This window comes from Chlorocebus sabaeus, chromosome 17 (assembly GCF_047675955.1).
Source record: "Chlorocebus sabaeus isolate Y175 chromosome 17, mChlSab1.0.hap1, whole genome shotgun sequence".
NCBI lineage: Eukaryota > Metazoa > Chordata > Mammalia > Primates > Cercopithecidae > Chlorocebus > Chlorocebus sabaeus.
Genome location: NC_132920.1, coordinates 24,491,964 through 24,506,168, shown reverse-complemented (window position 1 = coordinate 24,506,168; position 14,205 = coordinate 24,491,964). Strand labels below are relative to the sequence as shown.

The 14,205-nt window shown below is 42.6% G+C and overlaps 1 protein-coding gene across 9 annotated transcripts in view; it reads left to right on the top strand.

Moving 5' to 3' along the window:
• The window catches only part of KIAA0319 (KIAA0319 ortholog), a 104,425-nt gene that overhangs the window by 70,088 nt on the left and 20,132 nt on the right, over window positions 1–14,205 (top strand). For all 9 annotated transcript variants that reach the window (XM_038005761.2, XM_038005757.2, XM_038005755.2 and 6 more), the window contains 7 exons: window positions 188–320; window positions 1,837–2,065; window positions 5,837–5,960; window positions 8,541–8,673; window positions 9,646–9,794; window positions 11,815–11,966; window positions 13,941–14,079. In XM_038005761.2, coding sequence (XP_037861689.2) covers window positions 188–320; window positions 1,837–2,065; window positions 5,837–5,960; window positions 8,541–8,673; window positions 9,646–9,794; window positions 11,815–11,966; window positions 13,941–14,079 — 1,059 coding nt within the window. The remainder of the gene's footprint in view (window positions 1–187; window positions 321–1,836; window positions 2,066–5,836; window positions 5,961–8,540; window positions 8,674–9,645; window positions 9,795–11,814; window positions 11,967–13,940; window positions 14,080–14,205) is intronic.

Here is a 14,205-nt window from a genome sequence, read left to right as displayed (position 1 = left end):
AGAAAAATAGTGATATAATTTCAGGAGTAGGAAAGAACCTCCTTCTAATACAATATATATCCATTGAGATCTAGGCAAGTACATAATTTCATATAAAAATGAATTTAAATATGCAGTAATTAAAGTATAAAACTTATGTCTTCCTCTTCTTGTATTTCATTCTTGTCTCTATTTCTTAATCTTTTAGAAAGTACAGATGATACTGAAATAGTGAGTTATCATTGGGAAGAAATTAACGGGCCCTTCATAGAAGAGAAGACTTCAGTTGACTCTCCCGTCTTACGCTTGTCTAACCTTGATCCTGGTAACTATAGTTTCAGGCAAGTGGGTCCCTGCCTTTATTGTGCTGCCTGCTACTTACATTTTTACTGTTTCTTTAAATCAATGCACATAAAACACTGCACTTCTTATTTTGATCAAAAGAGATTTGGCTTTCATGGGGGTTTTGGTTCGATGCCGCTGGAGACTCTGATACCCTCATCAATTAATATGAACTTTATTTATTCATTGGAGTAAAATTTATATATAGTGAAAGGTACTTTATGAGATTCATTTAATTCATTTGTATTTAATTACACTTTACCATCTGATTGGAACAGGTTACTGCTGCTAACCCAGGAAGAAATTTCCTAATCGACCCAGAAAGTGTCCTGACGCAGCCTGGTTGAGAAGGAAGGACTTTAGGTGTTTGGTTTGCTGTCAGAGCCAGAAGTGGAAGTTGGAGCTTGGTTGTGTGGAGTATGAGGGATAGTGTGGAAGGAAGCTCAGAATGCACAGGTGCCCCCTACGTGTGTTTTCCCCGCAAGGAAGGCCTGTGTTCTTGCCACAGCTTCATTGTCATATGCCTATTGATATTATTTAGCACTCATCACTGCTCCCACCACCATCTTTAACGTAGAAGGATGAAGTGACCCATTTGTGAATTCACTGTCCTCAGGACCACATTAGGAATCAGTTTAGTGCAGGAAGGTTAATGCACTTCTCTTTTTTGTTTACAGAGGTTGAGCACTGGTTCGCATTTGAAAGTGCTTAATCCTAACACCGCTTTGCAAGGAGTATCCGGAAAACATAATTATAAGTCCTCTAGAAAAGGATTAAAAATTAAAAAGCTTTGTAGCTGAAAATTCAGGAGTGATTTGCCGTCTCTGCATGCTCAACCTGAAGGCAGAACTTAAACCTGATCCATTTTTAGTCTCCGTTATTAGAGAGTGGCATCTATGTTGGGTGAGAATGGTTTCTTCACCCAGCATCTCAAAAGCTAATCAGAAATCCATGAAGGTGAAACTCTGACATCAGTATGTTATGAACTAACACCAAAATAATCAACAGCAACAAAATCAAACAAAAATTTCAAGTCTGTGTTTATCTTTGCTTCATTCTTAAATTTCTATTTTTAACTGTTCTGAGTTATTCTGAGAACTGTTCCATGAGCAGACTAAATTGACCTAAGTTTACCTTGATATTTGGTGTATTATTTTTTTGTCTGCTTTTTTTTTTGGTTGTTTTTTGAGATGGTCTGTTGCTCTGCTGCCTGAGCTGCAGCGCAGTGGAGTAATATTGGCTCACTGCAGCCTTGACCTCCCAGGCTCAAGTGATCCTCCCACCTCAGCCTCCCAAGTAGCTAGAACTACAGGTATGCATGCTCACACCGGCTAATTTTTTTGTTGTTGTTGTTAAATAGAGACAGAGTCTCACTCTATGGCCCAGCTGGTCTCAGAACTCCTGGGCTTAAGCAATCTTCCCACCTCAGCTTCCCACAGTGTTGGATTACAGGCGTGACCCACTGCGCCCAGCCTGGCATATTCTTCCAACTATGGTTTCTTCTCCTTTTTGTAGGTTGACTGTTACAGACTCGGACGGAGCCACTAACTCTACAACTGCAGCCCTAATAGTCAACAATGCTGTGGACTACCCACCGGTCGCTAATGCTGGACCAGATCACACCATAACTTTGCCTCAAAACTCCATCACTTTGAATGGAAACCAGAGTAGTGATGATCACCAGATTGTCCTCTATGAGTGGTCCCTGGGTCCTGGGAGTGAGGGCAAACATGTGGCCATGCAGGCAAGTTCTCCATCCTGCCTTCAGACTTTTGTCTATCTGTCTGTCTGTCTATCTACCTACCTACCTACCTACCTATCTATCTATCTGCTATTGGTTGGGGTAGGCAGTTCAATTTAGATAATTTATTTTGTAAAGTTACCTGATATATTACAACTATTGGAAAAGGACCTAAGCTCACAAATCTTCCAAGTTTACATTCCTTCCCCTCTCCCACTTAGATAAGCACAGGACAGCAACCAATTTGCTCTGTGTTGAAAATTAGATCTTGAGATCAGTTTGGGAAAAGCCTCACATCTGTCAGAGAAGTATTTTCATATTGGGAGAAACCTTAGAAATAATCTAATCTAAACCTCATTATCAGAATTTGTTTTGTTATTCTGTTTCTCCTGTTTATAGAAACTCCATGTTATCTTGTCTATATCCACTGGTCGCTTTTTAGGGTCTTGTTTGTATCTACCTTTTGATTTGTTCAAATCTTTTAAGTATGTTTATCTAACAACATAATAATCTTGAAACTTCTGTTGTGTGTGAAGTTTCCATGGAAACTTACAGGTGCCCGCCATCATGCCTGGCTGATTTTTTAAAAATATTTTTAGTAGAGACATGTTTGCTTATTCTTCTTTTTGTGATTGGCAAAGCTATTTGTTTTTGTTGCTAACCAGCTTAGTGTTTTTGAAGTTATGTTATGTTTTTGAGAGTTTCATGAAAAAAAAAGAAAGACAGGACCTTACATTTCCATCTTCCTTTTCTCCTTCAAATTTCGCCTCACCAGTCCAAGATACATTTCTCATTAGTATTTAAGATAAAATCAGACATTCCATGGAAACTTACCTGCTTTACTTTCCGGTGTTCCTGGGACATGCCTTGCAATTATGAGGAGTTAAAAGTGACTGGGTAGATTTATGGAACTTGAAAGAGCCATGAGTTGTCTGGATATCCTTGGAGAACCCTCTTGGTGGTGTCCATCTCTACCTAGGGGTTGTAGCAAGTGCTATGTTCTGTTGTGTTAAGAATTCTGATTCAGAGGTGGGTTGCATACAAAACAGGAGGATGGAATATTTTGTATTTTCACTGTTAAAAAAATCTTCCTAATTTTCTTTTACTTAATTATTAGGAATTATGCATCCAAAGCTAATACTCCAAAATTCATCCATGCATACTGGGCATGTATCCAAAGTTTCTGAGGGCTGGGCCACACTGTGAGCCTTGCCTCTACACACCAGCCCAGTTGCCAGACACCCTCTCTCTTCTTTCCCCAAATAATATCCATAGTGGCAACCTTATTGCCTTATGCTTGATTGATTAAGATGTCCAAAGGGGTATTAACTGGGGCAATCACAAAGATGAGGTCTGTGAATCAGACCCTTTTATATTTGTCTGAAAATTGTACCAAGCAGCCCGCTGAGGCTGTGTTCTTACTGGGGAAGGAAGTGAAACCTTTGCAATTGCCTGAAACATGCGGCTGCCTTGGGAGCATCGGTGAGACACAGTAGTCTGCTCAGTTCCCATTTACCACAACATTCCCTTACGTTGTGTGCAGAAGCATTTACGTACCTGATGAATTTAGAGGCAACTCCTGGGAAATTATACTTTCCCTGTTGAACTTTTCAGAGAAAGGTGCTTTGCCTTATTTAGTCAAAGTAGGGAAAAGTATTTTTTTTTTCCAAAAGTTCTTAAAAGTATGCATTTCAAATTTCAGAAGTTCGCCTGGTAACCCAATTGATCTTGTATCAACTTTCTTTTCAAATTTTCCATTAAAACCTTAAAAAATGCACACAGATACATTTATCTTTAGACAATCTTGGGATCTATAAAAGTAAATAAATTGTAATAAGACTTAAAAATCCTTTTCATAATGCCATGCACTTCAAACATAAGCAATAATTGAAACTATTACCAACAACATAAAAGAAAGGGTATTAACCTGGGGTCACCAAGTGTAGCTATTGCATACTCAGTTGAAAAAATGACTTTGTAAAAACTTGGGTTGACTTAGAGTTTTACAAAATTATATTATTTATTTATTTTGAAACAGGATCTCACTCTGTCACCCAGGCTGGAGTGCAGTAATGTGACTACAGCCCACCGTAGCCTTGATCTCCTGGGCTCCAAAGATCCTCCTATCTCGGCCTCCCGAGTAGCTAGGACCACAGGCACACACCACCACACCTGGCTAATTTTTGTATTTTTTTGTGAAAGTGGGGTTTTACCATGTTGCCCAGGCTGATCTTGAACTCCTGGGCTTAAGCAATTCTTTTGCCTTGGCCTCCCTAAGTGCTAGGATCACAGGCATGAGCCACCACACCTGGCAAAAAATTATTGTTATTATTATTACTTATCTTTTCTTTTTTGAGTTGGAGTCTCACTCTTTGGTCCAGGCTGGAGTGCAGTGGCGCAATCTTGGCTCACTGCAGCCTCCGCCCCCCAAGTTCAAGCGATTCTTCTGCCTCAGCCTCCCGAGTAGCTGGGATTACAGGTGCCTGCCACCATGCCCAGCTAATTTTTGTATTTTTAGTAGAGACGGGGTTTCACCATTTTGGCCAGACTGGTCTTGAACTCCTGACTTCATGATCCACCCACCGCAGCCTCCCAAAGTGCTGGGATTACAGGCATGAGCCACTGCACCCAGCCAAAAAATTATCTTTGATTACAAAAGTAATACATGAATTGCCTCTTGTGGTTTAAAAAAAAAAAAAAAAAAAAAAAAAGGCTCAAATAAATTCTGCTAAAATAAGTTCAAATAAATTGATCACCACTGCCATCCAAGTGTCCTTACTGGAAATAATTACTTTTATCAGTTTAATGTGTATACTTCCAGAATCTTTTCCATGTGTCTGTGTAAGTGTGTGTATGTACATGTAGCAATACCTTTCACATTGTATGCATTGTTCCACAAGTTTCTTTTTTGTGTGGATTTCTATAAACAATATTTTACTGTTTGCTTTTGAATGCGACCCAACTTTCTTTTTTTTTTCTTAATATGTCTTTGACATTTGCCGTTTTAGTATTTATAAACCTGCCTCATGATTTTAAACTTCTTTCTTTTAAACTAGTATTCCATAGTATATCATAGTGTGTTTGACCATCCTCCTGTTGATGGATGTGTAGATTGTTTCCATGTTTTGCTGTGATAGACTGTGCTTCAGTTAACATCCATGGACGAGTCTCCTTGTGCATTTCTCTGGTGTAGATACTAAGAAGTCGAATTACTGGGTTGTAGTATGTGCTTATTTAATATTTTAATAGCTGTTTTCAGATTGGCTTCCAAAAAGGCTATACTAGTTTACACTCCTTCAATAGTGTATGAGGATGCACAATAAAGTTTAGGTCACACGTTCTTGGGGACCAACATATTTTTTTCTTTTTTCTGTCACCCAGGCTGCAGTGCAGTGGTGCAATCTCAGCCCACTGCAACCTCCCCCTCCTGGGTTCCAAGCGATTCTTGTGCCTCAGCCTCTTAAGTAGCTGGGATTACAGGTGCCCGCCATCATGCCCGGCTGATTTTTAAAACATATTTTTAGTAGAGAGAGGGTTCCACCATGTTGACCAGGCTGGTCTCAAACTCCTGACCTCAAGTGATCCGCCTGCCTTGGCCTTCTAAAGTGCTGGGATTACAGATGTGAACCACCGTGCCTGACCAAACACATTTCTTTTTGAGCAAGGTCTCTGTATTAAGTAAAATTGTTAGTTTTTCATTCTGTCATACTATTTACTTGTGCTTCTTTACTTTCTTTTTGTTATGTTTTTATTTTTGTCTTTGCTATTACTTAGGGCGTACAGACACCGTACCTTCATTTATCTGCAATGCAGGAAGGAGATTATACATTTCAGCTGAAGGTGACAGATTCTTCACGGCAACAGTCCACTGCTGTGGTGACTGTGATCGTCCAGCCTGGTAGGTGGAGGAGAAAGAGATTTGGCCTCAGAGAGTAAAGCAGAAATGGTAGCTGGGATTCTGGGGTTTGGAGATGCCACATTGGTGGTACCGGCTTGTGGGTGCCGAAGCTCCATATAAAACTAATTTCATTTTGCGGTTCTAAATCTTGCCTTGACTGTCTGTAAACTATGGCATGAAGGATGAAATGAGAGCCATCCACAGCACTGCTTGTGGGTTCCGATTCGCCATGTGGACGCTTCCACACGTGCCCCACTCTGCCGTAGAGAACTCCAGACGATCTTGAAGGGGCTGGTTCTTATGTGTGACTTGACACTCAGATGTAGCCAGAGATTAGGGAACACGTTCCAGTTCAATGTCACTGTTCATTAATAGTTTCATGAAAACCCAGGGCTCTGCCTACCTCCTGAGTTAAATAACCTTAAAGGTTATCATACCTTTGTTTGATAATGGCCTTTGCCTTAGAACTTTTCTAGAAGAGGCTTGTTAGTCCCAGAACCTCTATCCAGTTCCTGGCAATGAGATTATTCTCAACCTATAGACAACTTATTTATTTATGCCACTAATACATAAAAAGTGCTATTAGTTAGACTCTGGGATGTGGAATTAAACAAGATAGACTTGATCTCTGCCCTTGTAGGGCTTATGGAGAAGTTCACATAAAACTCTGTGATTGGTGCTTTACTAAAATAACTACAGGGTGCTACAGGACCCGAAAGAAAGAGCACTCACCTGGGTGTGACGCATCTGCAAAGAGCTTGTACGTGAGCTCAGGATTGAAGCACAAGTCACAGTTAGTCGGTGAAGAAGGGGAGGGGTGGGCAGCACAGGGGAAGAGGAAGAGTTCTTAGGTAGAGGGAACAGTATGCATGAGGGCCAAGGAAGAGAGTCTGGTACATTCAAAGATTTAAAAGGAATTACTGTGATTGGAGAGGGAGAATAAGAGGTAGGGATGTGGGAATGGGAGGTGGTGGGGAGGGTGGGCAGGGATTGGAATGACAGTAGATGACCCCAAGAGAGCCCAGGACTCCATCCTAAAGGGCTTTGTAAATGTATGGTCACCCAAGTACTCTATCCTACGGCAAAGGGAAACTCCTGTTATGTAGTGAGTAGGATCAGGGGGGCTGTGGCGTGGTGCAAACACTGGGCAATGGCTGCTACAGCTTTTGACTATGACTTTTTTTTTTTTTTTTTTTTTTTTTTTGTGAGACTGGGTCTCACTCTGTTGCCCAGGCTGGTCTCAAACTCCTGGGCTCAAGCAATCCTCTCACCCTTGGCCTCCCAAAGTGCTGGGATTACAGGTGTGAGCCACTACACCTGGCCCTTTTTTTGTTAACAGATATTTTATCTATTTATATCAATATTAGCAATGCTTTTTTTTTTTTTTTTTATGTGAGACAGAGTCTCACGCTGTCATCCAGGCTGGAGTGCAGTGGCATGATCTCGACTCACTGAAATCTCTGCCTCCCAGGTTCAAATGATTCTAGTGCCTCAGCCTCCTGAATAGCTGGGATTACAGATGTGTGCCACCATGCCTGACTAATTTTTGGATTTTTAGTAGAAACAGAGTTTCGCCATGTTGGCCAGGCTGGTCTTGAACTCCTGGCCTCAAGTGATCCACCTGCGTTGGCCTCCGAAAGTGCTGGGATTACAGGCATGAGCTACCACGCCTGGCCAATATCAGCAATACTTTATATGTTTTACTTTCTTTCAACATTTAATTTAAAATATTTTGAACATTTACTGTTTACCAGGCACTGTGTTAGCAATGAGGCTACAGAGACAAAAGGAAGTAAGCCCTACCTGATAAAGCAGGTCTCTTCACATGGATGTCCCCTCCCTCCCTTTCTGTCTCTCTTCCTCCATCCCTTCCGTCCCTTCCTTCTTTCCTTCCTCCCCCCACCCTTCTTCCCTCTCTCCTTCTACCCTTCTTTCCTTTCCTTCTCTTTCACCCTATGACTGAAGATATATATATATATATATATATTTTTTTTTTTGTTTGTTTGTTTGTTTGTTTTTTTTTTGATACGGAGTCTTGCTCTGTCGCCCAAGCTGTAGTGCAGTGGCGCGATCTTGGCTCACTGCAAGCTCCACCTCCCGGATTCACACCATTCTCCTGTCTCAACCCCCCAAGTAGCTGGGACTTGCCAGGCACATGCCACCACACCCGGCTAATTTTTTTGTATTTTTGGTAGAGATGGGGTTTCACCGTGTTAGCCAGGATGGTCTCGATCTCCTGACCTCATGATTCGCCCGCCTCAGCCTCCCAAAGTGCTGGGATGACAGGTGTAAGCCACCGCGCCCGGCCGACTGAAATTCTTTTAAACCAAAGAAACCAAAGATGTGTCTATTAGAGACAGTGTTTCTTGGCTGCCTGTAACGGCAGTCTTGGACTTGGACTGTTCAACTCCTGGATCAGCTAGGAGGCTGCAGTGCTTCACTCCAGGATTCCAAAGGATGCTGCATACTCTAGTGGCTGCCTGGTCTGAAGATGAGTAATGTACTTAAATCAAGAAATCACAGGATTGCAGACTTAATGCAAGGAGATAATACTTTTTCACACTGTTTCTGTAATTCCAGAAAATAACAGACCTCCAGTGGCTGTGGCCGGCCCTGATAAAGAGCTGGTCTTCCCAGTGGAAAGTGCTACCCTGGATGGGAGCAGCAGCAGTGACGACCACGGCATTGTCTTCTACCACTGGGAGCACGTCAGGTAGTCTGTCTCGCCACTGAGCTAGGTTCATGCCCATGCTGAATGCTAATATTATCCCTTCTCTGGAGGATCTGTAGTAAACAGTCAGCTTGAGCATTTTGAGGAGTTGGGATTTAAGCACGTTTCTAGAAGTGGCTGGGAGTTATTGATTGAAGAGTACGTCAAGTGTGGATGGACATCATTGACAGTAGAGGGAGGTAGAGCTCAGGGCAGGTGAACAGGGCTGTCTTGGTGTGAGGCGAGCTCATGACAGAAGAGGTTCAGGGAAACCTGTGTGTGATCCTGTCTACACTCAACCCATCCTGCAGTGACTGTAGACACCAGAAGTGCAGAGTGTAAGAGGCAATCCATATCTAACATTTTCTGAGCTTTACATGCTCTGTCTCATAGAACCCTGTATCAGTTTGTAAGAGATAAATAAGAATATTATTCCTATTTAAAGTTGGAGAAACTGAGGCTTGTAGACACTAATGAGACCACACAGACTAAGGTTGCCCAAATAGTAAGAGAAAGAGCTTGGACCCAAACTGAGGTATTTTTGACAAGCCCCTGATCTTAATGACTATAGTGTGATTTATCTCTTAGGAGAGGGCTTATCTGGCTTACTCCCTCCTCCTCCATGCTCTCCCTAAAGATAGATGAGGATTTCACCTAATTTTATTCAAAGAAGAAATGGGAGTCATTTCTAAGGCTCATTTTCCAAGGAGAGATCATTTCACTGGCAGCTTGACTTAAAGAAATCGAGAACAAATATTCTCTTCCCAGTATTCCAGCAGACTCTGCCTGAAATAGGTTTTCACTTACGACTCTTACACTGAACTAGAGAGTACAGGTGAATGGAGTTTTCTTAGAATTCTCTAAATAGTATATATTATAGCTGGAACAAAACATTTATAAGAGCACAAATCGCATGCCTGTCATATTCAGAATCCCATCCCCCACCCTTATGTTAACCACTTCCATGTTTTATAGAGGCCCCAGTGCAGTGGAGATGGAAAATATTGACAAAGCAATAGCCACTGTGACTGGTCTTCAGGTGGGGACCTACCGCTTCCGTTTGACCGTGAAAGACCAGCAGGGACTAAGCAGCACGTCCACCCTCACTGTGGCTGTGAAGAAGGGTGAGTGGGTCTGAGGTGGACAGGGCTGGGCCTGCTCTGCTTTCGAGTCTGCAGGACCCTCAGCCAGGCCGTGACTGCTCAGAGATGTTGGTGTTTGCTGATTTGTTCACAGCAGATGCCAAACCCTGCCTGGCGGAAAAAAAGCCAGCTTTCTTCTATTCATGTTAGCTGTTTCCCAGTCGCCCTCTGCAATGAGACATTTCCTTTTGTTTGTGGAGCGTATCTTCTAATGACTTCACTCTTCTGTGACTGCTAGTAATGAAAGACCCATGTCCAGATGACACCATTTTTTTTTCTTTATTGCTTGGAAATTCAAGAAAAGAGATTCAAACTCCATATCATTTCTTAATGTGAAATCTGTGATCTAGACTAGTGTAATACCATTTGAGGTACTTGTCTCCTTGTCTGTCTTCCCATTTGACTGTGAACTGCCTGAGTGCCTTTGCTTCAGACATCTCTGTATCCCCAATATAGCAGAGTGCTAGACTCATGGCAAATCAGAGGTATTGAATGAATTAGTGAAGGAATGATTACTACGTGTTGAAGTGCAGAGGAGTATAAGAGCCTGGCTGGATGGAAAGGTTCACGCATTGTAGAATGGCAAGAGTGTGGGATGCTGGGACGGTGGCTGCAGCCTGAGGCACAGGCTCTGCCGTGGAGGGTTATATGTACCTGGGCTATGCCTAGGGGTTTGGACTTTATTCTCTGGGCAGCTGGGAGAGGCTGAAGCAACTTTAACAGCAAAGTCGTATAGACTTGCATTTTAAAAATATTTTATTGTTGAGATTTTCAACCATGCATTAAAGTAGAAAGAATAATCTGAACAGGCATCTTGACTTGTTTCTAAGGGGAAATTGGGAGGGATCAGGCTGGGTCCCAGAGCCCCATCTGGACAAGCAGGATTTGCCTCACAGCAGCCTCATCTCCAAATTGAGGCTGTGTCTTATTATGATCTCCCCACTGTACTGTAGCCTTGTTAAGGCTCCCTGGCCCCTCTTTTCTGAAGCTATTACATCAGAAATGGCTTTTACATTGCCTCATTTTTTTATTTTTAAAATAGACACAGGGTCCCACTCTGTTGCTCAGACTGGAGTGCAGTGCTGCAATCAAAGCTCATTGCAGCCTCAAACTCCTGACCTCAAGTGATTCTCTCACCTCAGCTTCCTGAGTAGCTGGAACTACAGGTGTGTGTCACCATGCCTAGCTGATTTTTAATTTTTTTATGTGTGGAGACAGGTCTTGCTACCTAGGCTGGTCTTGAACTTCTGACTTCAAGCACGCATCCTGCCTTAGCCTCTCCAAGTGTTGGGATTACAGCTATGAGCCACCATGCCTGGCCATTGCCTCATTTATATTTAACACCTAGTCAGAGAAGTGAGGGCATAATTATCATTGTTATTATTTTAATTTTTCATAGAGATGGAGACTTGTTATGTTGCCCAGGCTGGTCTCAAACTCCTGGTCTCAAGTGATTCTCCTGCTCTGGCCTCCTAAAGTGCTGGGATTACAGGTGTGAGCCACTGCACCCAGCCTACTTTTTACTCAAGCCTTTTTTTTTTTTTTTTTTTTTTTTTTTTTTTAATCTTAGGGAGTCAAGATTTGGCAGTAGTACTTGAAGTGGAAATATTTCTGGCCAGATAGTGTGGACCAGTACAAAATGACCCAGAATATATTTTAAACCAAAATATTGCCACTTTCAGCACCCTAAATGTTGGTAAAATCATTGTTCCTTTTTTCAAGGACAGAAAAATTATAACAACATTAGCAAAATTCCCAATGTATAGCTTGCCACCTGCTTTACCTTTTTCATCCCAAATTATAGCTAGCTAAGTACAAATGGAGTTTTAAGGAAGTCTGTATCTTATATGCATTTGGGGGAAAAAATGCCTTTTTGGATATTTTAATTCTACATACTGTATCTGCAAGGTGGAAGAGTTGTGGATGTTTTATGACACACTTTTTCTATCATCAGTGTTTCAAATCAATCTCTTTGCTTTCATTTTTGCTATATTTGACTTAGAAAATAATAGTCCTCCCAGAGCCCGGGCTGGTGGCAGACATGTTCTTGTGCTTCCCAATAATTCCGTTACTTTGGATGGTTCAAGGTCTACTGATGACCAAGGAATTGTGTCCTATCTGTGGATCCGGGATGGCCAGAGTCCAGCAGCTGGAGTGAGTACTGAGAGAGAATTGCTCCTAGACCACTCATCATGACATCTGCATTAGTCAGCTTGGGCTGCAAACAGTATACCACAGTATATTCTAAGGATATAAGTATAAGGAGGCTTAAACAACAGAACTTCATTTTGTCTCTGTTAAGGAGGCTGGGAAGACAGGCTCGAGTTGCTGGCTAATTCAGTTTCCAGTGAGGTCTTTCTTCCTGGTTTGCAGACAGCTGCCCTCTTACCGTGTCATCCCATAGCAGGGGAAGAGAGAGCACTCTGTGTCTCTTCTTATAAGGACACTAATCCTATTGGATCAGGGGCCTACCCTTATGACCTCAATTAACCTTAACTACTTCCTTATAGGTCCTTTTTCTAGATACAGTTGTATGGGGTTAGGGCTTCAACACAGGAATTTGGGAAGGAAACAGTTCAGTCCATGGCAGTGTCTCTATAATGACCTCATCTCTCTTTCCGTGTTCCCTGTAAGGTGCTTATGCTTCTACATTTGAATGTTCTGAAGGCTGGAGGCAGTAGGCTGCTTTGAGATTTAACCAAAAGCTGAAATCCTTTCCAACTTTTTCCTGAACAGACTTTGGATGGGCAGGAAACCATAGCTTGGAAGGACTTTGGTGTCAAGTCTTCCAGCAGGAATCATCCTGCTGGAAGCAGGATGCTTTTCCATCCTTCCTATTTTGGTCCAAGTGGATTCTTGTCTGTTCCTCATATTCTGCCAGATGAGTCAATAAGTCAGGTATTGCTGTTTATGTTTTATAGATGCAGAAGGCGAAATGCAGAGATGAGAAGTGACTTGGCCAAGGTTAACTAATCCACTTCTTTTTCTTTCTTTCTTTTGTTTCTTTTTTCTTTCTTTCTTTCTTTCTTTTTTTTTTTTTTTTGAGACCGAGTCTCACTCTATTGGCCAGGCTGTAGTGCAGTGGCGCGATCTCAGCTCACTGCAACCTCCGCTGCCCGAGTTCAAGCGATTCTCCTGCGTCAGCTTCCCAAGTAGCTGGGACTACAGGCACATGCCACTACATCCAGCTAATTTTTGTATTTTTAGTAGAGATGGGGTTTCACCATGTTGGCCAGGATGGTCTTGATCTCTTGACCTCATGATCCGCCCACCTCGGCCTCCCAAAGTACTGGAATTACAGGCGTGAGCCACTGCGCCCAGCCTTAACTAATCCATTTCTAATCAAACTAGACACCTAGGTTTTTAGCTCCTGGCAGGCATTTTACCCCCATTAGATCACTCTGCCTCTTACGACATAAATGTATGTACATCTTCATTCCTGCCATTTCTAAGGACTGGAGAGATGCAGATTTACTCTTGGAGATGTACTAAGGAGTGGTCACAGGGAAGGAACTGAAAATGCTTTATACTTTCTAAGCACTTCTAGAATTAACACTATTCAACTAGATGTGGGATTCACCTCTAAATGTAATAAAACAGTGAGTCTCTGTTCAGAGCACGTATTCGTTATCACCCCTTCTATTAGCCGGAGTCTGGGAGGTTCTTCTCTAATTCTTTGGAGCTTAGAAGCACACAGAACAGAGGATGCTACACAGGGTCTTGGGTTATTTGAGGTGAACATGATACATTATGAGGGAATTCAAGATGAGAGTTTTGTAAAGCTATGTTTGAAAATAAGACCCAGAAAATCTGTGCTTTGTTCTCAGGGTCCTTGCCCTAATTCAAATGGTCTTTCCCTTTGTGGGATACAATTAATTATTTGGTAATTCCTGGAAAGTGCTTGGTAAACTCAGCCCAAGAAATACTGTCTGAGGATGTGCCCCTGGCGCTTTTTGGGGAAGAGATGCTGAGGATTTCTTCTGTCTTTAGCTATCCCACCCCTGCAGCTTCCCTCTTAAAGTCACGCCTGTGTTAAAAAAATGGGACCCTAAGGTTTAGGATCAACAGAAGCCCAGAAATTGGGACCTGAGGATTGACAGCTGCCCTGTGATCTGTGTTCTTTCGTAGGATGTCATCGATGGCTCTGACCACAGTGCGGCCCTGCAGCTTACGAATCTGGTGGAGGGGGTGTACACTTTCCACTTGCGAGTCACCGACAGTCAGGGGGCCTCGGACACGGACACTGCCACTGTGGAAGTGCAGCCAGGTGAGTTCCTGGGCTCTGGAGCTGGCCATGCATGCTCTGGCTGGTCAGCCTTTGGGGTCTTTACGCTGACAGATGTGACCAGCGTGGAAGGTCTCCTGTGGCTGGCTCTAGCTCTTGGCTGGACCC